The sequence below is a fragment of the Acomys russatus genome, chromosome 9, assembly GCF_903995435.1.
Source record: "Acomys russatus chromosome 9, mAcoRus1.1, whole genome shotgun sequence".
Classification (NCBI taxonomy): Eukaryota; Metazoa; Chordata; class Mammalia; order Rodentia; family Muridae; genus Acomys; species Acomys russatus.
In genome coordinates this window covers 25640433-25668154 of record NC_067145.1, presented here as the reverse complement: position 1 = coordinate 25668154, position 27722 = coordinate 25640433, and the positions used below count along the sequence as shown (strand labels likewise).

Sequence of the window (27722 nt, the reverse complement as noted above, 5' to 3'; positions counted from 1 at the left end):
ATGTATACATGCAGAGAGACACATGTTTGCACACACAGGAATCCCATGAAAACATGCAAAGGACCAGTAAGGGCTGGGGGGGGGGGGGCAGCCGCAACACAATTATTTCACACACAGAAACCCTCCAAAGGTGCCATTGAATTAATTTTGTATTGGCACTGCTGGCCATGAGACCTACCCTTAAGATTTTGTTTTGTTTCCCCAGTAAGACTCCCTTGGAGAAAACTTATTTTTTTATTTGCAAGTGGTTATCAGTTGTAGCTAGCTTCTGCGTTAGGGATGGGGTGTGTGTCCATGTCTCTGAACTCTAGGACTCCATCTAGTTCAGATGTATGCAGGCCCTGTGCCTGCCGCCACAGTCTCTGTGAGTTCCTATGTGCATCCATCATGCTGTATTTAGACAGCCTTGTTTCCTTGATGGCCTCTACCCCCTCTAGCTACCTTCTCTTCTAACCAATTACAACAGCTCCAATCTTCACATTTTCTTTCTTAGGCTGTTGCTTTTTAGTAGTAGAATATGTTTATTTTTTTATTCCTGCTGTTCCTGCTGTCTTTAGTTAATCTACATTTTTTTCTGTGTGCGCATATAGGTTTAAAAGAACTATATCCCGTACATTACAATTTATATAGCATGAACATCTTTTTGCTTATGTAGGCTAACTGTAGACATCCAAAGCAATGTTTTTAGTCATATATTTTTAATATTTGCCTATTATGATTGAAGCTACTAATTGTAAACATTTTACTGGCGGGTAATAAAAGTTTATTTCCTCCGGAAGAAACAAGGCCAGCATTGTTTGGATCATGTTACTGCTGTATACTCTGGATAGGATGTGATAAGAATGGCAGTGTGCCTTTGTGATCTCCTCCAAATCAATGAGGAATGAGACAGTTTCCAGTATAGGGCATTGAACAGTAGCCTCCATCAATACTTTTTAAGTCAAGGTCATCAAAATCAGAAAAAGTGAGACACTTCCAGAATCTAAAAGAAACCCAAGGAGACATGACAATTGAGTGTATATGGGGTGTGCATGAAAGGAACATTAGATAAAAGATTCTGAACCAGCAGTGGACTTCAGTGGTAATGTATCAATATTGGGTTATTAAATTAAGGAGGGTATAACAAATCCTAGTAAGACGTTAAGGAGATAATGGTGTACTGAATTTTCTGCAGTTTCTTCTCATAACTTCTCTAAGTCTGACTTCTATAAAATAATCTATTAGTAATGACAGTAAATTCAGAAATCATCACATTTATCACTGACAGGAGAACTAGGAGATCTTCAGGTCATCTTACATACATACTTTTCTTTTTTTTATTTTTTTATTTTTTTATTTTTTTATTTTTTTATTTTTCTCTTTTTTTTTTATTAATTTATTCTTGTTACATCTCAATGTTTATCCCATCCCTTGTATCCTCCCATTCCTCCCCCCCCATTTTCCCATTATTCCCCTCCCCTATGACTGTTCCTGAGGGGGATTACGTCCCCCTATATATTCTCATAGGGTATCAAGTCTCTTCTTGGCTACTTGCTGTCCTTCCTCTGAGTGCCACCAGGTCTCATACATACTTTTCAAAGGGAAGAAAAAGCAGTGTAACTGTGGGTTTTCCCTCCTGTGCTCAGTTCCCAAAATAATGACTCTGAGACTTTATTATTTATGAATAAGTACCTAGGCATAAGCTTTGGCTCATTCCCCGACTAGCTCATTACTTATTACCTGTTCATTCTATTCTTTGTGTGCTACATGGACTCTATTCTATGTGTATGCTACATGTCTGGTTACCTTTCCTCAGTTTCATGTGTCTTGTCTTTCTCAGAGTCTGGGGTGAGTTTCCTGCCTCTCTCTATCCCAGAGTTCATCACTTTCTCTCCTGGAACTCCCACCTCTTATTTCCTGCCTCAGCTAATAGGCCATCAGCTTTTTATGGACAGGTGATGGTTCCATACAGTACATAAGAGATTCTCTACAAAATAGCACTGGAGAGATGGCTCAGTAGGCAAACTGCTTGCCGTGTAAGTGTGAAGTCCTGAGTCCAGATGCCCAGAACCCAAGTAAAGTCAAGCACAATAGCATGCTTAATGCCATTGCTTCTGTGGCAAGACAGGGTATGAGACAGGAGAATACCCAGAAGACTGTGCACTAGCTACTCTGGCGTTTGCAACATCTACCTCTCTCAAGGTAGATGAACCAATACCTGAGGTATTCCTTTGGCTGCTATGCTTACACACACATGCATCATATACACGCATATGTTTTTTATACTCATAGGAAGATTGCAAGAAAAAAGAGGAACAAAGAAGTCAGACATAATTTTCAGAAAATGGGGAACTTGGTACAGTATTTGGGAATGTCCAGTTTGGCTAGTAATAAATCTTTGTGATTAGTTGCTGTACTATCTAGTTATTTTCTAGACTATATTCAGCAATGTATTTCACTATAGGAAAATATGCTGCACAAATGGGAAAGTATAATAAAATTGGCAGAATAGATGGTAAAGATGCCATCTTAATATTTTGTGTCAAATAGTAGTTAAAAGTTAGGTAATGGGGCTGGAAAGACGGCTAGTGGTTAAGAGTCCTTGTTGCTCTTTCAGAGGACTAGAACCCACTTTGAGCAGTTCATAATCACATTACTCCTTCTCCAAGGGATATAATGCCCTCTTCTGGTCTTTGAGTACCTCTGCGCAAACACACATGCTTACATAGTGGATAATATTTATATGAAAAAGGGTATAAAGGACTCAGGAGGTAGAAGAAGGAAGATCAATTCAAGGACAGTCTCTATTATGTAGTGAAGTTGAAGTTTGCCTGGGTTGCATGATGCTTTATTTCAAAACAGTAGCAGCACTCCCCTGCTCTTCACGAAAAGGGAGTTAATTTCTTAAAATAGGCCTTGAGAATAATAAAACATCTATTTGGATTTATTTTTAGAAGTACCATGAAAGGCAGGTGAGATGACACAGCAGGTAAAGGCACTTGGCACCAAAGCTGATAACCTGGATCCAATTTCTGGGATCCACATGATGGAAGGGGAGACCTGACTGTTGCAAGTTCTCTGCCCTATATGTAGGAGACCCATAGCACATGCACACACACTTGCACACACAATACATTCTTGAAAGGTCTCTTGAACCTTGAGTGTTCTTTGTTTTGTTTTTTTAATACTATAACAGAGTGGCTGGAGAGTTGGCTCAGTGGTTAAGAGCACTTGCTGCTTTCCCAGAGGACATGTATTTGGTTATCAGCACCCACAGGGTGCTCTCCACCATCCTTGACTCCAGTTAAGGGGATCTGACTCTGCTATTCTGATCTCCTGGGCATCAGGCACACACATGGTACACATACATGTATAATATAGGCACAAATTCATAAACATAAATCTTTTTTTAGAAAGAGTTTTTATTTATTACATATACAGTGTTCTGCCTGCATGTCAGAAGAGGGCACCACATCTCATTATGGATGGTTATTAGCCACCATGTGGGTGCTGGCAATTTGAACTCAAGACCTTTGTAAGAGCAGGCAGCTGTCCTGTCCCCACCACCCATCTCACTACACAGGTGCTGAGATTGCAGAAGTAGGCCACTGCATGTAGCTTTTTACATGTGTTCAGGAGGTCACATTCCAGTTGTCAGATGTGTGTTTTGTTTTTACCTCTTGAGCTGGCTCTGAGACTTTTGAGGGTTTTTTGTTTTTGTTTTTTGAGGCAGGATTTCTCTTGTAGTCCTGATTGTCCTGGACTCACTTTGTAGACCAGGCTGGCCTTGAACTCACAGAGCTCTGCCTGCCTCTGCCTCCCAAGTGCTGGGATTAAAGGCATACAACACAATGCCCAGCTGATTTTGGGGGTTTTAACATATGTTTACACTCTTAAAGACCTGTAAGAACTTTATTTGTTACATTAGAAAATAAAATGGAACCACTTTAAATGTCACTTAAATAGCATATTTATTATGGTCCTGTATATATACTTTTTCATAGAAGTATATATTCCAAATCCCCCAAATTGGTGAGAAGAGTAGAAGAGTGGATTTTTTATATTACAGTTTCTGGTTTTTTTTTTTTTTTTTTTTTTTTTTTTTTTTTTTTTTTTTTTTTTTTTGAGTCAGGGTCCCTCTATGTAGGCCTGACTCTCCTGGACCTCGCTATGTAGACCAGGTTGTCCTCGAATACAGAGATCCACTTGGCTTCTACCTCTCAAATCCTGGGATTAAAGGTGAGTGCCACCAGTCTGGTTTATATTTACAGTTGTTTCTAATGTCTAGTTTAATAGAACAACAGCTGGATTATTTTTTTTTTTTCAAATCAGCTACAGAACCCAGGATAGGCCAGGCATGCGTCTTTAATCCCAGCACTAGGGAGGCAGAGGCAGGTGGAACTCTGTGAGTTTGAGGCCAGCCTGGTCTACAGAGCTAGTACCAGGACAGGGAGGGCTGAAACAGAGAAACCCTGCCTCGAAAAAACAAAAGCAAAACACAAAAACAAAAACAAAAAAACAACCTAACAACAAAACCCCACAAAGGCTACTGTAAACTGTGGTGATCTGTGTCTATCATCCAAGCATGTGGAGACTGTCACAGGAGTGAACTGAGTTTAAGGTCACCCTGCTACATAGTGAGATCCTGTCTTAAAAGGAAAAAAGAAAAAAGAGAGAAAGAAGGAGAAATGGACAGAAAGACAAACCCCCTGTAACCTGGGTCCTCAGTGAGTGAAGGAGACTCCTCAGGATTGCGAGAAGGTAATTCTGACCTTTCAGGCCCAGAATAAGGAAGGGACTCTACGCAACTCCAAGGATCCATGTTCTCTGCTGCACATTAGTGTTAAACAGAGCTCTGGGGCTTGAGTTTAAGTTAGTTGTCTGTGCATGACATAGTGCTTGTTGGTTTGTCTCTGAGAAGGAAGGAAGCCATCTGAAAAATCAGTGTACCCTCCAGGTGTGTATTGGGCTCTCTAAGGAGATATTTGTACCTCAGTCCTCTTGTTCTCAGGCTCCTCTTACACACAGTGCTCTGGAGTTTGCCTCTGCCTTGGTCTCAGCGCAACTTTCTCAGCTCATACGGAGCTGAGTTGCCTTGGACCAATCACCTATGTCCATCTGTTTTATCACTTAACTCTTGTCCTTGTCTCTTGCTGGCCATTTTTGCTCTTTTCCAATCCATACTTGGTAGCTGACCAGTTACCATGTCCTTCCCTGGAGGGAGGGTGATGTAGCAACCCCATTCATGTGAGCCTGGCTCTGTTACTGCTGTCTTTCTTTGAATCATGTTCCTACAGAGCATTCTCAAAGGAGGGGTGTTTGATACAGGATCCCATATTTGGTGCTGATCAATTGTATTAGCTCACACCATTCTCTTTACTTGGTTGAGATACACTAATGAATGCCTGTGTCAGTACTCAGTATGGTGGTGATGTGTAGGATATTGGGCAGCATTCATTTCCTGCCTGGATAACTGGTAATTTTAAAGCTCATCTGCATCCGCAATGCCAGTGCTCTGAGACTTGTAAATAACCTAGATCAGCTGCAAGCATCCATGGCCTTGCCACCTTTATGTGTTGGTTGCAGTGCCTGCTGTGGCAATGACTAACCTGAAGTCCAGTTGATGGGGAAATCTTGGTTCATTTCACAGAGGGGTCTTGCTAAACTACTATCCAAGGAAGGCAGGGCCTTGCATATTACTAACTCCAAACAGGAAATAGGGAAGTGAGTGCAACCTCACTGAACCCAACCACAGACTGAGCTGTGAGAGCTCTTCTGTGGCCAGGGGACTGTGACTTTTCCATTTTGATGAAGAGACTTGTCTGGTTGCTTGGTAACCAGGAGAGTAGTGTAATGATCCGTTAGATTTTCCTGAGTATTTGGTGTCCCCAGAAAGTCTGTAATGATCCCAAGTGTCGAGGACTGTTCACCCTAGTGCTCAGCTTGTGTTGCTTCTGATCCAGAGGATACTTCCATGGACCCTCTAAGTTCATTAGTGAAGCAGAAATCAGAGTTGCTGCTATTCTCCATTGAGTGAGCCAGTAAGAAGCAAGTCTGTCTTTGTCCCTTTTGCACGGTAACATTGCCCTTGGGATTAATTGGCACTTGGCTGTGAGGGATGGCTGAGAAGAGAGACTTAAGTAATACCAAGAGTCAACATTCAGTGTGTGGCAGGCAGAGGAGCTTTTAGGAGAAATGAGCAAGAACAGAGCACAAAAGATCTTTGAGGTTTTCCTCCATGCTGCTTGCTGGCCACAGCAGATGGGAGGGCAAGAGATGTATGTGCCTAGAGCCTTTGGGTGCCAGGGCAGGGAGTGCTTTCCATAGTTGCTGACTCTTCAGCCCTGGGCTGCTGTAGCTTATGCTTAAAGAAGCTTCCAGTTCTCCTTCTTTAGTAGGAATCTGCAAAGCCCTGAGGTACCTTTCTCAAATCCTAAGTATGTGTACATACACACCTATTTCTGGTGTCCGTTATTGCAGGGGAGGCAAAGGAAGACATGATTTTGTAAAATATTATTTTTAAAATTATACTTACCTTTTTATGTGTATGGGTATTTTGTCCACATGCACTGTGCACATGCAGTGCCTGCAGACGTCAGAAGAGGATGTCTGGTCCCTTGAAACTGGAGTTACAGACAGTTGTGAGCCACCAAGTGGGTGCTAGGAATCAACCCAAGTCTCTGGAATAGCAGCCAGTTCCCTTAACTACTGAGCCATCCATCTTTCTAGCTTTCTGAAAAAAATTTTTTATTTTTAAAATAATTTTTAGGTTGGCATTTAAAGCAGTGAGTTTCATGCTGGCATTTTGATGTATGTCGTTATATTTTGTTCCTGTTTTTCCTTCCCTCTCATGTTTTTGTGGTGCTTATACCTTTAGGACTGGATTTAGACTCTTTAAAGTTACACTGTTGGGACACTAATATTTGTGGTTAGGTGACTGATTCTACTTGATTGTTTTCTATAGGACAATGCAAGTGTAGGTAACTTGCATTGTTTTTGTTATTTTCACTTTCATTTGCAGAACTTTGTAAGGAATAGCTCATCTTAATGCATTTTGAAGGAATGTGCTTAGATTCAGATACACCCTTAAATACACGTTTCATCACAGTTTTTATGTCTTCATCTTATTAATATGTTAGAGTTTACCTTTAGCACAAACTAGTCTTGTTTTGTTGGTCATGTTGTATAAATCATAACCGAAGGTAATCTCAACTTTCTCCTTTGTTTTCAGACATATGTAGAGTGTGTCGGTCAGAAGGAACACCAGAGAAACCTCTTTATCATCCTTGTGTATGTACTGGCAGTATTAAATTTATTCATCAAGAATGGTAAGTCATTTGGAAAATTGTAAAATCTTAAATTCATTTTTGTCATCTCTGTAATAATGATCATTTCAGTAAACTTGTCCATAATTCATTATTTTTAAGTTTTGTATAAAAATTTAAGGTTTGAAAAGGGATTATTCATGGTTAATACTAGGCATATTATTTTGCTATATTGTAGGTATAATGATAACCATTATTTATTTCTAGCATGAAGAACTTGTTCTGCTCATAGGGATTTTTGAGTGGCATAATTATAGCTTACAATTATTAAGTTCTCTGTGCCAAGAACTGTCCTCTGTGCTTATACATCTTAACTCACTCATGCAAGAAAAGTCTGCAGCATTATATGGCTGAAAAATAGAGCATAGGCAGGTGGAATGACATAGCTTGCCAGGGGCAGAGTGGGAATTCAGACTGACTATTAGCTATGAGCATTGGGAGGCCAGCATCAAAACTGATGCTGACCCTGGATTATTTAGTATTATTCAGTGTTCATCTAGCTCTGAAGAGATTAGAATTTAGGTTAATTAAATATTTTTATTAATATAATGCACACTGGTTTATATTTAGCTGTTTTAAAGTTTTATACTCTTAGAAGACACATATAAAAAGTTAAATATTTTGTATTTAAAATGTTGAAAACTACAACAATTCTATAATACAAAAATTTTAATAAAAACATGAACTTTCACTGAAACCCTAATGTTGCTTTGTTTTAAACACTGTACTCATGAATGCATTTGTAATTACAGCTTAGTTCAGTGGTTGAAACACAGTCGAAAAGAATACTGTGAATTATGCAAGCACAGATTTGCTTTCACACCAAGTAAGTTCATTTGACATTTTTACTAAAGTTTTCTTTCTGTTTTTTTCTGGCAACAACATGAAGTGTTTAAAGAGTTTGAAAGCAATAATCCTTAACTTCATTGTCTTTGGTAATAGAAAAAAACCCTGTTCCACTTAGAAGGATATTTTTTAAATGGTCATCTTTTAATGTAAAACCCATAAATGTTTGTAGGCTGTTTTCTTTTTTCTTTGTGTTTTTGCTTAGTCACAGACAAGGTTAAATACACACAGAGGTGTAGTGAGTGCTTGTGAAAGCCATCATTTAGTTGCACTTGCTTTTTAACTCATGCCCTACCTCATTTTATCTGTGCTCTCAGTTTTTACTATATTTTAAGTTTTTAATAGTTGTCTTTTTAAAAAGAAATCCTGTTAGTTTTAATTGTATCTGTATATTTTCACTATGTATCACTAATTTCCTACAGTGATGCCTTGATTCATTAGCATCTAGTGCTGTTATCCATTTGAATTCTCTTCTGAGTTAAAGCTGTGAGATTACATAGTAGTCGTAAGGAGTATGTCTAAGAGCACTTTTTCCCTCTTTTTGAAACCAACTTTTAAAAATGTGTGTATTTGATTGTATGGGTGCATGTGTGTGTGTGGGGGAGAGTGTGTACACATGTATGCCCTTGTGTGTGCCAGAGATGGATATGGGGTGTACTTCTTTTTTGAGATGGTTTCTCTGTGTAACCATCCTGGCTTCCTGGAACTTACTGAGATCCACCTGCTTTTATGGGATTAAAGGCATGTGCCACCATGCCCTACTGGGGGTGTTTGTGATTATTTTTTGAACTCACAAGTCCTCACCTCAACAAGGCTGGCTAGCCAGATTGCCCTGAAATCTGCTGTCCCACCTTTTGAGCACTGGAATTACAGGCAGGCTATGGCTTTTGTGCCTGCCCAGCTCTGCGTGCATGTTGGAGATCCTAACTCTAGTCTTCATGCTTGCATGCTGTCTTCCCAGCGCCAGGAAACAAACTTTTAAGCCCGTGTTTTGTAAGACTTCAGGAAATACTCTTTAGATGTCTAAAATTTTAATTATAATATTTGTGCCTGTTGATTAATACTTTCATATCAAATGAACAGGACAGAAGGCAAATTACTTTGAAGCACAGTTTTTCATGCTGGGATCCTAGTACATTGCACCTGTTTTTTTAGTATTTTACTTTTGTTAGACTTATGCTGCTCAGTACACATACTGTAGCTTATTGTTAGTTTTACTTGATATCTCACAAGCATGGGTAATTAAAGTTCTTGTGGGCTGGAGAGATGGCTCAGAGGTTAAGAGCACTGGCTGTTCTTCCAAAGGACCTGAGTTAAATTCCCAGCAACCACATGGTGGCTCACAGGCATCTATAATGAGATCCAATATCCCCTCCTGGTGTGCAGGTGTACATGCAGGTAAAAACACTGTATGCATATCAATAAATAAAGCTTTAAAAAATAGTTATTGTATTTTAAATACTCATTGACAGCAAAAATATCACTTGTATTCTTTTATAGTCTTTAATTTTCTCTGGTGTATAAGCTCATTACTACTTGTGAAAATGTATAGCAAACTAATATCCTGTGGACTTTTACTTCAAGACCAATACAAACTCACTTTGTAGGCTTACTTTTTTTCCTGACATTCATGTAGTGTTTCCTGTAGACCTTTTCGATGTAGCTCTACTGCCCATCACACCAAGTATCCTGATGGCTGGGTGATCTTTGTTGTTGCTTATTCCTTGTTTGTAGGTGAATAGTTTGTGGTGCTACTCTTAAATGTTTTCTTTCTTTTTATTTATTTATTTTTTTTGGCTGTTAAGGATTAAACTTACTGTGTTATCTATGCAAAGCAAGGATTCTGCATCTAAGATACACCCAGCATTGTCTTTTTGTTAGTCTAATTTTACATATTTTCTCCTTCCCTAGCACAGTTTTATAATTTTAGATCATTGATTTTATATAACATTTCCTTGTTTTGGCTTCTTTGGAGAAAGAGCTACTTGAATGACAATGGGTATTATATGGAGTAGAGCTTTTTAATAAATACCAGTTTTGGGTTTTTGTTTGTTTGTTTTTTTTTTGTTTCTCTATGTATCCTTGGCTGCCCTGGACTCGCTATGGTAGACCAGGCTGGCCTCAAACTCACAGCGATCTACCTGCCTCTGCCTCCCATAGTGTTGGGATCAAAGGCATACACCAGCTTTCCCCGCTATAAATAGCAGTTTTCAATGGAAACAGTTCTGACAAAGATATTATTTTTTTAATGTGGAAGTATTCTTGAACCACATCTATTTACATTTTGCAAAGATGTCTGAGTTTATCATTTGAAAATTAGAGTAAGATGTTAGAGATGGGGGAGAGCTGGCTAAGGCTGAGCTGTTGTCGTACGTGAAGTGACTGGCACAGGCCATCCAGGAGGTTCTGATAGCACACCTTCAGATTTCTGTTTGCTCTTGTTTCCATTACTTGACCCTTTATAGTTTGAGAAGCCAGATCTTTGTATGGCTTGCTGGTTACATATGTGTCACCTAATACTGCTTGAGGTTAAAGGCTGTGAGCTGGGGACATAGATTTTTTTCTTATTGGTGCTTTTTCTCTGCTCAGTCATCTTTTTTGGTGTTGTTCATTTTTATATTTTAGTTGTGGTTTGGATAAATAAATGGCTTGTATAAATGTAATATTATTATAATTTGAAATTCAGTAGTTTATAGAAAGAATACTTAAGCACAATGTCTCTACTTTGTATTTATGAAAGAAATCATTTAAAAGTCCTTATGAAATTCTGAGTATTTTCTTCCTCTTATAGTTTATTCTCCAGATATGCCTTCACGGCTACCAATCCAAGACATATTTGCTGGACTGGTTACAAGTATTGGCACTGCAATACGATACTGGTTTCATTACACACTTGTTGCCTTTGCATGGTTGGGAGTTGTTCCTCTTACAGCATGTGAGTATTCGTGCTTCTTCTGGAGTTATTTAAACGTTTCATAACTGCTTACTATTTTAATTGTGTTGCATAGTACTGTGAATGACATTTAATTATTTGATTTATAATATCATATATTAGGAAAGCCTTGTTTAGAAAACATCTTCATAAGCTGGGTGGTGGTGGTACACGCTTAATCCCACACTTGGGAGGCAGAAGCAGGAGGATCTCTGAGTTCGAGGCCAGCCTGGTCTACAGAGTGAGTTTCAGGATATCGAGGGCTTTAGAGAGAAACCCCGTCTCAAAACAAAACAAACAAACAAATAAACAACCAAAACCAAAACAAAACAAAACACAAGGGGGAAAAACATTTTCACTAAGCTGTTTGTGGAAGAAGGAAGAGTGCTTTTCTTAGTATGGATCAATATTGATAATACATGAATGACAGAGTATATAGATAGATTCTGTGGACTTTAAAATAAGCAATGGTTTTAAATACATGTATTTTATATCCTCATGTCTTCTCCAGTAAAACTAGCTTGACTACCTATGAAGATAAAGATCACACACAAAGTAGCAGAATAAGCACTGACAGAGAGTGATTTGGTGAGCTAGATAAGAGCCATTAAGTCCACTACAATGTAATTCTGGGGGACAAAGTAGTTTAGTTATGAGATATACAAGGACAGACGGGAGCTACAACTGGCGGTTTTAATAACTACCTAACAAGTTGCTCTACAAGGTAAGATTATGGTGATAAGGAGCTGATTATGCTTCATTCTCTAAGAAATTAAGAAAGAGACCACAAACCTAAACGATTCAAATTTTCCAGAGCTAGGTAGGGTGCTGATGGTGATAAGTGTATAGTGATATTGTGCTCCTAGATTGTCCTACAAAGTAGAGGAAATCAGATGTAAAATCAGCTTGTTGAATGCTATAAGACACTGACACCTTCCAGATATGACAGTTTTTAAGTGTAAATTTTTCAGCCCTCCAAATAGACTCAGTTGAAAGAACAAAATACAGACACTAACTAAATGTAAGTGTTCAGAAAGTTCACACCTTAAACTTTGAGATGTACACACCTGTAATCGTGTACTCTGGAGTCTGAAGCAGGAGCATCCCAAGTTTGAGACCATCTTGGTCTACATGGAGAATAAGAAAAAAAGGAACGAAACATTCAGTTATAGTAGAAGACAACATGTCTCTCTAAAACCAGCAGGTGAAGCAGTCAAGCACAAGTGGATGCTTATTTCTCTGTAAGAAGCTTGCTTCTGTCTTTTTGCATACAAACATGTACATTACATTCAAGTTGCAGTATATAATACATATTCCTACAGACTTTTCGTTTTAACCATGTGCCCTATCAATCTTTCCAGTACATGCCAGATTTTTAAGGAGCTCTAATGCTGTTTGGCCCATTTTCCTGTTGGTTGACATTTGGTTTATTTTACTTACTGTAAGCATATTTGCTTTCTTTTATGTAGGTATGTCAGTAATTTCCATTATTAGACTAAGGACAATGCTTAAACTAATAATGTACAAGAAGTGTTCTGAAGGAAACCTCACATTTTCCTTAGTCTATTTCTAAAGCTGTGGTCTTGCTACCTCATTCTCTCTAGAATTCTGCCTTTCTCATTCTACCTTTCCTGAATAAAAGGGTAAGAGATAACAGTGAATTCTTTTATGCTTGCAATTTTCCCTCCAAAGCCATAAGCTATTCTTTGAGACCTGCTGAAACTTTTTTTAAAAAAGTCTTTTAAAGACAATATTTTTGGTATGTGTGCACTCCTGTGCCATGGTGTGAAAAGGTCACAATAGCTTTGGGGACTGCTTGTCTCCCTGTAGCGATAACATGGGTTCTGGGGTTGAGCTGAGGCTGCTGGGATCCACCATCTCACTGGTCCCTAAAGTGTCATTGAGTTACACACTGTGTGCTGAGGAAGCTTCGTAGTTCAGATTTGGGTTTCCAAACTGAAGTCTTGCTTTATGAATGGTTACTGAATTTTGTAGTTCTAGTTTTAAAAATAATTTCATGTTATGATCTAGATAATTAATTTACCCCTCCCCAACATCTAAACTCAAACAATAAAAACAAGTGTACAATACCTAGAGCTGAAGAATATAGCTCAGTGTAGAGCTCTTGTCTAGTAAGTGTGAGGCCTAGTTTCAATCCTCTCTCTGCAGAGACCAGCCAACCCTGGCGTGCAGAACGTACTGTTTGCTTTACTGTTTGCCACATGAGCCTCTGAGTGTTACCCCTGGAAAGTTGTCTTCTAACTTACACACTCACACCATGGTGTGTGGGTGTGAGCACCCAGACAACCCTCCCGCAAACAAATAAAAACGACAAAAACTAAAACCCAGTGAGACTCTGCAAAGACTAAGGACACTTATTTTATTGGTGTCTGTGGAGTTCCGCTTTACCTCTTCCTTGAGCAGCTGTGAGTATGTGCTGCTAGTTGTGACTGTGCCATTGTTCCCTTGTTTTCAGGCCGCATTTACAAGTGCTTGTTTACTGGCTCCGTGAGCTCACTACTGACACTGCCACTAGACATGCTGTCAACGTGAGTATTGACTGTGAGGGTGAAGTTTAGCATTGTAAAAGGTATTTATTTTCTCATGTATTTATTCTTTTTGTTTGTTTTGTTTTGTTTTTTTGAGAGACAGGCTTTTTCTGCATAGCCTTGGCTGTCCTGGTACTCACTCTTTTTTTTTTTTTTTTTTTTTTTTTTGTTTTTCGAGACAGGGTTTCTCTGTGTAGCCTTGGCCATCCTGGACTCACTTTGTAGACCAGGCTGGCCTCGAACTCACAGTGATCCGCCTGCCTCTGCCTCCCGAGTGCTGGGATTAAAGGCGTGCGCCACCACGCCCGGCTCCTGGTACTCACTCTTAAACCATGCTGGCCTCAAACTCACAGAGATCCACCTGCCACTTCCTCCTGAGTGCTGGGATTAAAGGTGTGCGCCACCACTGCCTGGCCTTTTTTTGCTTTGCTTTGTTTTCTAACAGTTGTAGCTACTGTTGGTATATGTGGGTCCTGTTTCTTTTAACACAGAAGAATTTAAGGAGTCTTTGGCAGGACATGTAAAACTAAGATGCTTTATGCAGTTGGGGCTGCATTATACTGGAGTTGTATGATGAGTGTTGGCTCTGTTTCCTAACAACTAGACTTTATTACACAACCCAGCTGTCCTATACAGGAAGGGAAGTGGTTAAGGAGAACAAGAATGAACCTTCCAGGTATCAGTTCCACCAGACGGATCCCTAGGTGTCTCCGGACCTGCACGCTGGTCCTCTCCCCATAGAAGCGATCTGCACCCTCTTAGTTGCAATCCCTGGTCTCTGCTCCTGTTCGATGTTCAATTAGAAACACAATATCTCTACTGGAGTCCCCAATTTGCTTCCTGAATTCTGGACCCAAGATGGCTCCTGTCTGTCACAATGTCCATCTCAGTGGGGTATCAGTGTTTCCAAGGGGCAAAGCCTACCATCCTTCCACAGATGAGCATAATTTTAAAATGTTATTCTTAAACCACATTAAAAACTTGTCAGGGCTGGAGAGATGGCTCAGAGGTTAAGAGCACTGACTGCTCTTCCAGGGGTCCTGAGTTCAATTCCTAGCAACCACATGGTGGCTCACAACCATCTGTAGTGTGATCTGATGCCCTCTTCTGGCCTGCAGGTGTACATGCAGAGAACTGTATACATAATAATAAATAAATCTTTTTTAAAAAGGATGAATAGTTAATAGCTGTATATTTTGATATATTTTATATCTAATATCAGTATATACTAATATAGTAGAGGAACATAGATGTACATTTTAGCCTACAAGATAGTTTCAACATCATTATAAATAATCTTTTTGAAGCAACTGCACTTTACTGAAAAATTAAGATTTATTTTTCTAGTTGTTGTTACAAATGTTCTTTGGAGTTAATTGTGTCTGATTATTACTATTTTTTTTTTTAATAGGGAAAATTTGTTGGCAGATTGTTTGCAGGGTTGTTTTGTGGTGACATGCACACTTTGTGCATTCATCAGCCTGGTGTGGTTACGAGAGCAGATAGTCCATGGGGGAGCACCAATCTGGCTGGAGCATGCTGCTCCACCCTTCAATGCCGCTGGACACCACCAAAATGAGGTAAGCCCATTACCTGAAATGTATCTTACATGTGTAGTCCATGAAATCTTTCTCAGCCTCTGTGACAAACCCTTATAAATGTGCTCATGCCGTAGAAGAGGACAATGGGAAAGTTTGGGGGAACAAGAAGACTGTGGACGTGGGAAGGAATGTTGGCTCTGTTTTTTAATTATTAAACTTTATTATACAACCCAACTATCTTACACAAGAGGGAAAAAGGTTAAAGGGAAACAAGAGTGAACCTTCCAGTATGCGTTCCACGGGACAGGTCCCTAGGTGTCTCTGGCCTGCACGCTGGTCCAGCCTGTTCGCTCGAGCTCAGTCTGAATCTGCTGCTCCTCTCGTCCTCTTTGCCTGTCTGTCTCTTACGTGCAAGGGCCAGGGTCAATTAGAAACATAATAATCCAGGTGGAGTGTTCCAGGCCCAGGATGGCTACACCCAGTCTATCTCAAGGTTAATCTCAGGGAGTATCCGTGGTGTGTCCAAGGGCAAAGCCCACCGAGACTGCTTTCACTTGTGACAAAGTTTATAATCCTTCCCACAAAGGAATGCTTCAGGAACAGTGTTACAGGGAATACTAAAATATTCTTCCGTTTTCTTTGCTTGGGTCAGCAGCTTAGCGGTTTAACTTGGGCCCTCTCCTTCTCTCCCTTCCTCCTCTGGAAGTTACTCTGTAGACCAGGCTGGCCTCCAGCTCACAAAGATCCACCTGCCTCTGCCTCCTGAGTGCTGGGATCAAAGGGTCAAAGGTGTGCTCCACTATTGCCCAGCCAATATACATATACATTTTAAAAAAAATTGTTAATCCCAGCGCTTGGGAGGCAGAGGCAGGTGGATCTCTGTGAGTTTGAGGCCAGCTTGGTCTACAAAGCAAGTTCAGGACAGCCAAGGCTACACAGAGAAACCCTATCTCAAAAAACCCAAAAAAGTTTTTATCTCTGAGTTAGACATACTTGTCATATTTCTAAAAGATTATGGAATGATGTTTTTAAGATGGCCAGTTTTATAAGTCCATATTTTATATTGCATTTTTCCCTTGTATGTGTATCCATGTTCAAATGCATAACTGCAGTTGTGCATGAGCCATGGTGTGCATGTGAAGGTCAGAGGACAGTCTTTGGTTCATGTCCGTGCCTTCTACCTTATTGGAGGCAGGGTCTTAGGTTCTCTGCTAGCTGGTCCATTAGCTTGCAGGGGTTCTTCTATCTCTACCTTCCTTCTCCATATTGGACATAGGAATCTAAAGTTCAGACCTCACACTTGTATGGCTAGTGCTTTGCCCACAGAAACCACCTCCCTACCCCTTTAGTGCTTTCTGAAAGTGTATATTAAAAAGTGAGTTAATGGTTTTATATACCAAGTTGGTCCTGAATGAAATACATTTAAAAGAGATGACTCTGAAACATACTCCCTTTTTAAATTTTAGTGGGATGTCTTTGTTTGCTGGTTTTGTTTTTCTTGTTGGATAACATATGATTTGGAACTATTTCTCTCATTTTAGGCTCCTGCAGGGGGAAATGGTGCAGAAAATGCTGCTGCTGATCAGCCGGCTAACCCAGCAGGTGAGAATGCAGTTTTGGGCGAGAACCCTGATGCCCAGGATGGTCAAGCAGAAGAAGAGGAGGAAGACAATGAGGAGGAAGATGATGCGGGTGTGGAAGATGCTGCTGATGCCAACAATGGGGCCCAAGGTAATGGCTGCTTTGTGCCCCTACTCACTCTTCAGGCTTGCCAGTCATTCTTAGTCTGCAGTGAAGACCAAAAGTAATGTTTTTATGTTTTATAATGTGTTCAGGTTCTATGCATGACCTGTTTCTGTTTTGACATGCTATCATTTATGAATATACATGTGCATAAGTGTGTTTTCTATGATACAGGCAACATATTGTGCATTATAGTCCTTTACAGAGGACCATCCTTCCTTTCTTCCTTCCTTCTTTCCTTCCTTCCTTCCTTTAAATTAGATGGTTGGTAAAAATTGGTTAAGTGTGACCAGGTCTACATTTGAGGAATGAAGTTGGCATAGAATTAGCTGATTGTTTTTCTCTTTCTGCCTCCATGGAATTACTGCACTTTTCAAATGAAAAAAGAAGTAAAGTGTACAGTGCACGCCAGGCACCATATCTGGAAACCATTTTTTCACTTTCTACCAGTGGGAACTCCAGAGTACAAAACAAGACCCACAAGCTGCTTTCACTTGTCACAGCCTGTCCTCTTCTGTTAGTGTTGAGTCCACTTTGCTAGTGCCTGTGTTGATGGTGCTAGACACTTGAGACCAAATACACAGTTATGATTGAAATTTCAGGCCCTTCCTCCTTGGGAGGCTCTGCTCTAGGGATAAGTAGAAGATACATGCTGTGTTAAGTGTGTATGGGTTGCTATGAAGATACATTTGTTTGCTTTTGTTGTATTTTTTGAGACAGGGTTTCTCTGTGTAGCCTTGGCTGTCCTGGACTCACTTTGTAGGCCAAGCTGGCCTTGAACTCACAGAGATCTCCCTACCTCTGCCTCCTGAGTGATGAGATTAAAGGTATGTGCCACCACTGCCTGTCTGACAATACTTGTTTTAAATAAGGTTTCCCAGGAAGCTCCGAATAAGTGGCTTTTGAGCTGAGTCCTGAAAGAAAAGAAGAAACAATTCATAATGGGGAGCAATAGGCTTCCCCAGGGAAAGATCAGAGACTGAGGAAACATCATCATTTGCTGCTGCTGTTCTCATGTGTGGCAGTCACCTGCTGTCTCTTCACTAGCTCTTAGTAGTCTCTGTTTCCTGTTGCTGGCCTGTCTGGTGTTCACCGAACTCTTGTGCTTTTATTTAAGTGCTTAGCTGCTTTCCCCACCGCACTGAAGAGTATAGCATAGCCCAGACTGCACACTCTTCCTCATTTGCCATTTAAACCCTGCTTGCTTTTCATACTTTTTTCTGCTGAGACAGGGTCTTCCTGTATAGTTCAGGCTGGCCCAGAAGTTGTAGTTCATCTGCCTTCTGAGTGGTAGAATCACAGGCTTTTTAGCATGACCCAGCTCTTAAGTTTTAAATGTATATATTTATTTCTAATTGTGTGTGTATGTATATGTCTGTGTGGTTTGAGTTTATGTGTGTAGTTCCCATTGAGGCCAGAATAGGGTGATACTCTAGAGCTGGCGTTCCAAGTAGTTGAGAGCCACTGATATGAGTGGTGCTAGGATCTAAGCTTGGGCCTATTAGAATAGTCAGAATTCTTAACCACTAACCAGCCTCTGAGTTTTATGCTTTTATCTTTTTTTTTAACTTAGTAATTCATTAGAAAGGTTAACCTCTTGGCTTCCTTCTTTTTCTCAGATCTACCGGATTCATTTGTGACCCACAGCTATTAAGTTTGTCTTTCACATAATCCCATTTATTTCCATTTTTAGCACATATCACAGTCTAGAATTATTATTTTATATGTTACTACTTATTTGGAATTATGTATTTATATGTAAGACTTACAGCATTAAATGTGTCTCAGCTTCTCAACAGATTGTAATTAAAATTGGCATTTATTGGTTATAGTTTAATATCTGTCAGTAATCTTGAATCTACAATTGTACTTTCAGATGACATGAACTGGAATGCTTTAGAGTGGGACCGGGCTGCAGAAGAGCTTACTTGGGAAAGAGTAAGAACTTTCATTGTCACCTGTCCTTGTGTTCTAACCCTCAGGTCTATTTTGAAGTTTGGCATATTTAGCTAAAATATAGATTTCATAGTTACATTTGATGAAAGCAGTTAACTATGAATTAATTTCTATTGAAAATCAAGTGATGTACAATTTGTGGTAAAGATAATGACAGACAGGTCTGTTTATCTACCTTTAATACAAACTTTGCTCCATGAAGGCAGTTAGACCTAAAGTTGTAGAATTGGGAAAAATTAAGTAAAAACTTAAATTTAAACAGGATTTCCATACTCTTCTTGATGAAAAGTAAGTAATTGTATAGTGAGGTCATGACTAGTTCTATTTAGTGTAAGGATTAAACTCAGATTGGGTATTTTCCTTTTTGTAGTGTTTGGGCATACAAACCCTTGGCCTCAGCATGCTATGCCAGCACTTTCTCACTGATCCCACCTGCTCTCTGGCACAGACTCACTCTCTGTCTCAGTAGCTGCCTTTGCTTCCTAGTGTCAGTGGCAGTCATCCCTGCTGGCTCAAGATGGAACATTTCTGGAGGGTATTTTCCATATGACTCAGGGTAAAAGGAGACTCAGAGTGTAATAACTTGAATACACAGTTTTTTTCCCCAAACATTCTGGGAACGATAGGATTAGAAATTAAACTGTGTTTAATGATACTGACAGGAAAGCAATCTTTCTATAAGAAAAAAAATGTCCTATTGCATCTTAAATTAAGGCTTGTTATTTTTTATTTTAGATGCTTGGACTTGATGGATCACTAGTTTTTCTGGTAAGTAGAAGTATTGTTGATAGAATTATGAGTTATTTGTCTTTATTATTCAGTCACGTCAAATTCATGAAATGTGCTAAGAGTCAAAATAACCTTTGGCTTTTGATTATTTCATATTTGAAAGTATATTTTATGTGTTTACAATACTTAAAATATTTAAAGGGAATATTATTTTAAAACAAAGTTACTAAAAAGTTGAAGAAAAAAAAAAGTCCACAGTTAATAGTAGTTAAAAGAACTTGATGTTTAAAGTTGGGTCTTGCACCAGGTGTGGTAGCACATGCCTTTAATCCCAGCACTCAGGAGGCAGAAGCAGGCAAATTGCTGTGAGTTCGAGGCTAGTCTAGTCTACAAAGTGAGTCCAGGACAGCCAAGCCTACACAGAGAAACCTGTCTCGAAAAACTAAAAAAAAAAAAAGTTGGGTCTTGCATGCTCATTGCCTGCACTGCTGAGAGCGAAGCAGCCTTGTCTGTTCCGCAAACTGGAGCCATAGTCTGATCTGGAAAGTCAGCCGTAGGAATAAAGCTTATATCTTCATTTTTTATTTTATGGTTTTTAATTTTTTAAAAAACTTATTGTGTCTGTGGAGGCCATAGTCTGCTATCTCCTTCCAGTGTGGGAGCTGGGATCAGATTCACAAGCTTTTTTACCCAGTGAGCCATCTCAGTACCCCAAAAGCTACAGCTAGATACACACAGCACATCAGTTAATACACACTGCTCTTTCCAAGGACCTGAGTTTGGTTCTCCACTCCACTGCCAGGTGGCACGCGTGTGTGTGTGCGCACCCCCTCCCCAACACACACACACACTCTCTCTCTCTCTCTCTCTCTCTCTCTCTCACACACACACACACACACACACACTCTTAAAAGATAGTAAAGGTGTACCTTTAAGTGAGGGGTAAATCTCTCAAGAAGTTAATTCTTTAAAGGGACGTTTTAGGCCATGTAATGCAAAATTGCTTGTTACTTGGGATTTTCCAGTAGGGTAGGGTTTGTCTGCAGTACCAGAACTGCTGCAGATGGAGACATGGGGTAACAGGAAGCCTGGCGGAAGCATAGGCTTAAGGGTTGCATGCTCCAGGGGCCCAGCAATACTATAAAACCCAGATAATTTCTGTCTCTTGCTGTTTACTCAAATATATCCTTTACCTCATCGGTGTCTCATAAGAATGGCAGAAGTTGTTGAGGTTGAATAGGAAAGCCACTTGCAGCTTGATTTCATTCCTTATACAGTTCTAGGAGACTCAGAGGTAGGGGTGAGTAACACGGGATTCTGCTTACAACAGTATTTTAAAGTTTAGTTAGAGATATGAAATGAGACCCAATGACAAACTGCAACATGACACAGTAAAACAGGAGATTGTCAAGTCTTTCTTAAGAAAAGTCTATCTTCAGAGATGATAAGAGATTGAAGCATGGAAGATGTTGAGAAAGGCAGAATTTAGTAGCCCTTAAGGCAGAGAAACTAAAAAAAATTAAGCTTCCATAATAAGAATGTGTCAGTCATTCTTTGTGGACAGCTCATCACCTTTTTTGCTGCTTTATTTGTGGAGGACCAGGGAACCCAAACAGATTTTTCTGAAAAGAACTTAGGCCATTTCATCCAGCCCCACCCTGGGATACTCACTTGCCTTGATGTTAGATAACAAGGTGGGTCCAGATGATTTGTTAGCCTAAAATGTGGCTAATGTGTGCACGACCAGGTGGCTGTGTGAGAGAGTGTTTCTGAGAAAGCAGTCAGGATACCACATGGAGAATCCAGAGACCTGAGAAGATTTCATCTACCGATTGCTGGGGTGAAGGGAGGGGATATAAAGTGGCAGTGGACTTGCTGAGGCCCATAAAATGAATTGGCTAATGGGAAGAGCACTCTGCATTTGACATTATGTATTGTCATTTGATTTAAGTGAAACCTGGTAGTATTTATAAAAATTAGTGTAATTTGTGATGGACTATTAGTTTTAGTTTTGAAAAGGAAACTTATAAACTGATTTATTTTCTGAATGTAAAATGAACTTCCTGTTTTATTAGTCCTATTTTCATAAGGTGTCTAGTGAGAAGTGAAAAGTTAAAAATATCAGGGGCTGGAGAGATGGCTCAGAGGTTAAGAGCACTGTCTGCTGAGTTCAATTCCTGGCAACCACATGATGGCTCATAAACATCTATAATGAACTCTAATGTCCTCTTCTGGCCTGCTGGCACATATGCAGGCAGAATACTGTAAAATAATAAACAACTCTTTTTTTTTTTTTTTTTAAGTTCCTATCTTTAAAAAAAATGTATTGAAAATATATCAGTCATAGTAGTTTCAGGTCTTAGCTATGGCCAATTGAATGAAGTTGTTCAATTAAACTTGCGATTATCATTGACACTAATGCTTTCTCCTGTAGGAGCACGTGTTTTGGGTGGTGTCTTTAAATACATTGTTCATTCTTGTTTTTGGTAAGTTGTACCTATGCTTCGAGTTTTTGTGGTATCATAATAAAGTTGGGCTTTCTGGGACTCCTGTTGCAGCTTTTTGTGTTATTTGGACTTTGGGAATATTAGAGAACATATAATGTAGACTTAGGAGCCAGACCTTAGTACAGGCTCTGATGTTTACTTAGTGGTAGGATCCTCTTCTGCCCTATTTATCTGCTATGCTGTTTGTTGTTACCATAGAGAAAAGATAACGTGTTAAGAACAAACTGAAATTTGGCTAGATAGGCTTTGGGAAAAGAAAAGTATAAGAATTTTAATAGAAAAATTTAATTGTATTTTCTGATTTAGCTATAGTATCTTTACATCTAAATCTTACTAGGATTCATTTACTGTTTCCTAATAATCAAGCATATTTATGATCTGTAAGTTGTTCCCTTAAATGGTGTTTTAGAGTTGGTTTGTTTGAATAATAGTCCTAATAATGTGCACATATTACTGGGAAGTTGAAATACTCTCTTTACTTCTACTCTACTGTTAGAACTTGGACATGTTGATGCACATGCAACTACTTTCTTGATGTCCTCTATCCTTATCCTCTGTCTACCTAATGTTTTTCATATTGGAAGTGAGATTAAGGGCCTGGTTAGGTTGGTTTCAATACATCTGTGACAAGGGTGCACATTTTGACTTTTAATGTGACATAGGAGGTATGTGATACTATCCATTGTTCCCTGACCTTTTCATTTTCTCTTTATACCAACTAATCTGTGGTGGGGAGAAAAAAAAGCTGAGTGGTGGTACTACATGCTTTTAATCCCAGCACTCAGGAGGCAAAGGCAGAGGCGAACCTCATGAGGCCAGCTTGGTCTACAAAGTGAGTTCTAGAACAGCCAGAACTACACAGAGAAACTATCTTTAAAAAAAAAAAAAGTAATCTGTGAAGTGATATTTTAGTATCTTGTTATAGTGGGCCATCATTTTTCTATCCAGTACCTATTTTTAAATTCAGGCAATTTAAAGATAATTTTTAGCTAGCTTTTCTGCAGGAGCAATCAAGTTAGTCTGAGGGTGGGTCTCAGGAGACACCAGACATGACCAAGACTGTCCTTTTAGTCATTGGTTCTGAGTAAAGAACTTGTGTGTTAGCTGCTTCCTAGACACAAAACATTTCTGTTGATGTTGCTGTTTTCTCTTTTGTGATGGTTCTGAGCTTTGAGTATCAAAAGGTCATGGGATGTGTGTTCCCATCAATTTTTGTCATTGAGTATTTGTTTTCAATTTTCAGTGCTCAGATCATCTCTTAAAAAATGACAGTAACACCTCTTCAGTATGGTTCATGTGTCCTTTTGACAGGGTCCTATTAGACCTGTATGTTTTATTCTCAGAGACTGTCCCAGGAACAGTTTTAGTTTTCCTCCTAGAATTCCCATTGCTCAAAGAAATCCTGGCTCCTTTAGAGGAGTTTATGTTAAGTGTGCTTATTGTTCTAATGAAAAGTTTTCTCCTCCCTTTCAGCATTTTGTCCTTATCACATCGGTCATTTCTCCCTTGTTAGTTTGGGGTTTGAGGAGCATGTGAGTATAATACTTTCTGAAATTTACTTCTGTTAATTATCACCAAGTTTGTTATTTTCTAGGGAATATTTTATGTGTATAAGTGTTTTGCTGGCATGTATATGCACTACATGAGTCTTGTTGGATCCCTGGAACAGAAATTATGGATGGTTATGAGAACTGTTGCTGAGAATTGAGCTTGGTTCTCTGCTAGAGCAACTTGTACTCTTAACTGCTGAGCTATGTCTCCAGCCCACTAAGGAATATTTTCTTTATTTTTAAATTTCTTTATTTCATGTGCACTGGTGTTTTGCCTTCGTGTATGTCTGTATAAGGGTGTCAGATCACCTGGAATTGGAGTTAGAGACAGTTGGGAGCTGCCAAGTGGGTTGGAAATTGAGCCTGGGTCCTCTGGTAGAGAAGCCATTTCTCTGAATTGCTCAGATATCTCTTTAGCCCCTAAGGAATATTTTCAAGAATTCATTTCTTGGTGTTTCTTGTACAAAGGAACAGTTAGCCAGTGCAGTGTTGTTCCTTTTGTTTAAAGCTGATCTGTGGCTCAGGAAGTAGTAGTATGTCGTATTGCTAATCACTACAGATGTGGTACAGAACTGCACAGAGTGGTGGGCGTTAGGCACACCTGAAGAGCTTCCTCACAGGTTGCTTTTCCCTTTTCCTTTGCTTGATGAACTTGTGTGTCCCCCTCTGCCTTTCCTTAGGTTGTCTGTAGTGAGTTTTGACAAGTATCAGCATATTTATGTAATTTAAAAAAGCAATAGAAGAGTGTCTTGGGGTAATGGACTACAGTGTTTGCTAAAGAATTTGCTTATGTTTTACATTTTGTATTTCCTAAGAGTAGGTGAATGTTTGGATAGATTGTTGGGGGGGAGGGGTGTTATTGAGACCAGGTTTCTCTGTGTGTGGCCCTGGCTTTCCTGGAACTTGCTTTGTAGACCAGGTTGGCCTCGATGGATAGATTCTTAATACCTTTTTCCTAAAACATTTTCATAGTGTAGAGAAACACTCTAGTAACTTGGTGTCCCCTTAGCAGTGAAGAGTTTTATTGTGCATGTCTGATTCTGATAGCAATTAGATGGCAATAGCTTTGCTCGTAAACAAGACTACCGTCTGTGCTAAGGGACTATCATAGCCGGAGGTCCCAAAGATCTGTGGAGTGTGACTACCTTTTTGGGCTCTGTGGAGATTTCTCTTCTAAGGAAGCGCTGACTGGGCTCTCTTGTTCTCTTTGAGTGAGAGAGTCTGAGGTCACTGTTGGGAAGGCTCCATTATTGGCTACTGCTCTGACACCTCTTAGCAGTTGCTGGTGAGAACCGGAAGGCTGGGAAGGTTTCAGCATATACTAACTTTGTGAATTGCTGCTGCTTACTACCATAACTCAGGGACTGAGAAGATACGTATGAAAAATGTTTGTCATTCTCCAAACTTCTACTTTCTGCAAGTCTCTAGAAGAATTTTAAAGAGTCAGAGGAACTTAAACAGTTATTTCTAAGAGTATGAGATGATATGGTCAGGCTGTTACAAGCTGGGTGGGTAACATGGGCGATGTGCTGCTGCTTTATCAGTCAGCCCTTGCCAAATGCACCTTTGTGAGATTAAGGGCTAGCTGTTAGGATTGTGGTCTTGTTGGGAAATTTCATGTTATTTTGATCCTTTGGATAAAATGTTATTTAATATTTCTTCAATCTTCACTAATATTTAGCAGTCTATATATATATGAGAGAGTCTTGTTTGTAGATGTTGTAAAAGGAGATTTCAGGTTTTAAATTATAAATATGTTGAACTAATAGTTTAGTTTCTATTGTGCTGGGCAGTGTTGGTGCACACCTTTAATCCTAGCACTCAGGAGGCAGAAGCAGGTAGATCTCTTCTGAGTTTGAAGCCAGGCTGGTTTACAGAGAGTTCTAGGATGGCCAGAGAAACCCTATCATGAAAAACAAAGCAAAGTTTACTTTCTGTCATTCAGATCACTTAGTACAATAAAAACCTGCCTTATCAACCATGTGGGAAAGTTTTATTTTACTTGTTTGTTTGTTTTGTTTTCAGGTCCAAGCATCTCATTTTGAAGGTCTAATCACAACAATTGTTGGATATATACTTTTAGCAATAACACTGATAATTTGTCATGTATCCTTTAATGAACCAGCTGGGAGGTACAGTGTCATTCATACCAAAGAGTTCTCACTAATAACAAGAGCTGCTTCCCCCTACCCCACACCCCACCATATCTTCATAAACTTAGTGTTTCCGAAAGGATGAGTGTGGATCAAATTTGAAGTAAATGAAATTTGTTTGTCATTACATCCTGTGTAATCTGAAGAGTTTCCTGTCTCCTACTCGAAAGTGTTCAGTTTTTCCTTGACTAAATACTGCAGGCCTTGGCAACTCTTGTTAAATTTCATAAGTCTCGTCGTTTGTTGGGAGTCTGCTATATTGTGGTTAAGGTAATCAGTTTGTAAATTAAAGCTAAAGGTGGTTTGCCCTCCTCCATTTGATTGGTACTGATGAACTTTATTTCTATTCAATTAAGGTCTCTTTGTTAGTTGTGGTAGAAATTGGAGTGTTCCCTCTCATTTGTGGCTGGTGGCTGGATATCTGTTCTCTGGTGAGTTGAACACCCAATGTCATAACTGCATTTCAAAGCATCAGAATGTCTTTAGAAAACATTACTTTTATAGGAAGGTATTTTTGGTTATTTACTTATAACACTATTGAGTCTAAATTTTGTCTTGAATGCTAATTTTTTGTATCTTATATATATTCGAATGTCAGAGTATTTTGATTGGAGCTTTCATAACTATTGGAGAATTTTGTTACTCATTTTTTCCCTCCTAAATTTTATAGTAATGGTGGCCTGCTTTTAAAACTATGACACTAAATTTTAATGCTTCTCAGTTTTGATATTTCAAAATATATGAAGAAAAGCTGCTTTTGGTTATTATTATTCATAATTTTGTAAATGTAGACCTATAGCTAAGAGATCAAGATCTCCCCCACCCCTCGCCCCCCGCCACCCAGGCAGAGTTTCTCTGTGTAGCCTTGGCTGTATAGAACTCACTTTGTAGACCAGGCTGGCCTTGAATTCACAGAGATCGCCTCCTTCTGCCTCCTGGAATGTTGGGATTAAAGGAGTGTGCCACCACGTCCAGCTTAGGGTTTTATAAAGTTAAAAAGAGTAGCTTTTAGTAGTAAAGGCTGAAACATAAGTCAGTTGGTAGAATGCTTGCCTAGGATGAGTGAAGTCTTAGGTTCACTTCCCAGTCCCAGATGATAGCATGTGCTGTACTTGAAGCCCTGAGGAGGGAGAGCCAGGAGGCTCAGAACTTCATGTTCTCTTCAGCTGCATAGCGAGTCCTGTGCTGGCCTGAGATGCGTGAGACTCCATCACAGAAAAAGAAGAGAAACAAACTAGTGAAACTAGTTATGTATGCTTCATGATTTTAATTGCATTATTTATTTTGAGTATTTACACATGTGGTGCTGAGAGGACAGCTTGCAGGAGTCTGTTCTCTCTCCCATGTGAGTCCCAGGGATGAAACTCAGGTTTAGTCTCCTTGCCTGTCCATGCTTGAGAACTTTAAAGTATTACATATTCTTACATAGTTCTGTGACACTGTGACCTGGCACTAAGAGACCTGAAAGCCAAAACCACTGACATTATGTACATTTCATGACCTGACTTCTTAATGGTGGAAGTACTAAGCGTTGCAAATGTAGGTGGCACAGATCTCTGACAATGTTCTGTTTTGGCTCAGGAAATGTTTGATGCTACTCTGAAAGATCGAGAGCTGAGCTTTCAGTCGGCTCCAGGGACTACGATGTTTCTGCACTGGCTGGTGGGAATGGTATATGTGTTCTACTTTGCCTCCTTCATCCTGCTACTGAGAGAGGTAGGTCCTATAGGGCAGTGTGGATGCTATGTGTTTTTGAGAAGGGCTTTGCTTTGACCACCAGTCATCCCTCAAAGGCTAGGATGCTTTCCTAACTAAACCATATTCTCTACTGTTTTAAAGGGGGAATAACTAATAATAGAGTTTGGTTTGATTACTTTAAATGAATATTTATTTATATCAAAAAATAACAATT

At 39.5% G+C, this 27722-nt stretch overlaps 1 protein-coding gene across 2 annotated transcripts in view; it reads left to right on the top strand.

Annotated features, from left to right (window-relative positions):
• Nucleotides 1–27722, top strand: part of Marchf6 (membrane associated ring-CH-type finger 6) — a 62550-nt gene that overhangs the window by 11228 nt on the left and 23600 nt on the right. For both annotated transcript variants that reach the window (XM_051151027.1, XM_051151028.1), the window contains exons 2-15: nt 7211–7307; nt 8057–8130; nt 10942–11085; nt 13559–13631; nt 15043–15211; nt 16714–16903; nt 18792–18853; nt 19607–19639; nt 22035–22086; nt 23581–23639; nt 25683–25763; nt 26012–26080; nt 26167–26241; nt 27392–27526. In XM_051151027.1, coding sequence (XP_051006984.1) covers nt 7211–7307; nt 8057–8130; nt 10942–11085; nt 13559–13631; nt 15043–15211; nt 16714–16903; nt 18792–18853; nt 19607–19639; nt 22035–22086; nt 23581–23639; nt 25683–25763; nt 26012–26080; nt 26167–26241; nt 27392–27526 — 1313 coding nt within the window. The remainder of the gene's footprint in view (nt 1–7210; nt 7308–8056; nt 8131–10941; nt 11086–13558; nt 13632–15042; nt 15212–16713; nt 16904–18791; nt 18854–19606; nt 19640–22034; nt 22087–23580; nt 23640–25682; nt 25764–26011; nt 26081–26166; nt 26242–27391; nt 27527–27722) is intronic.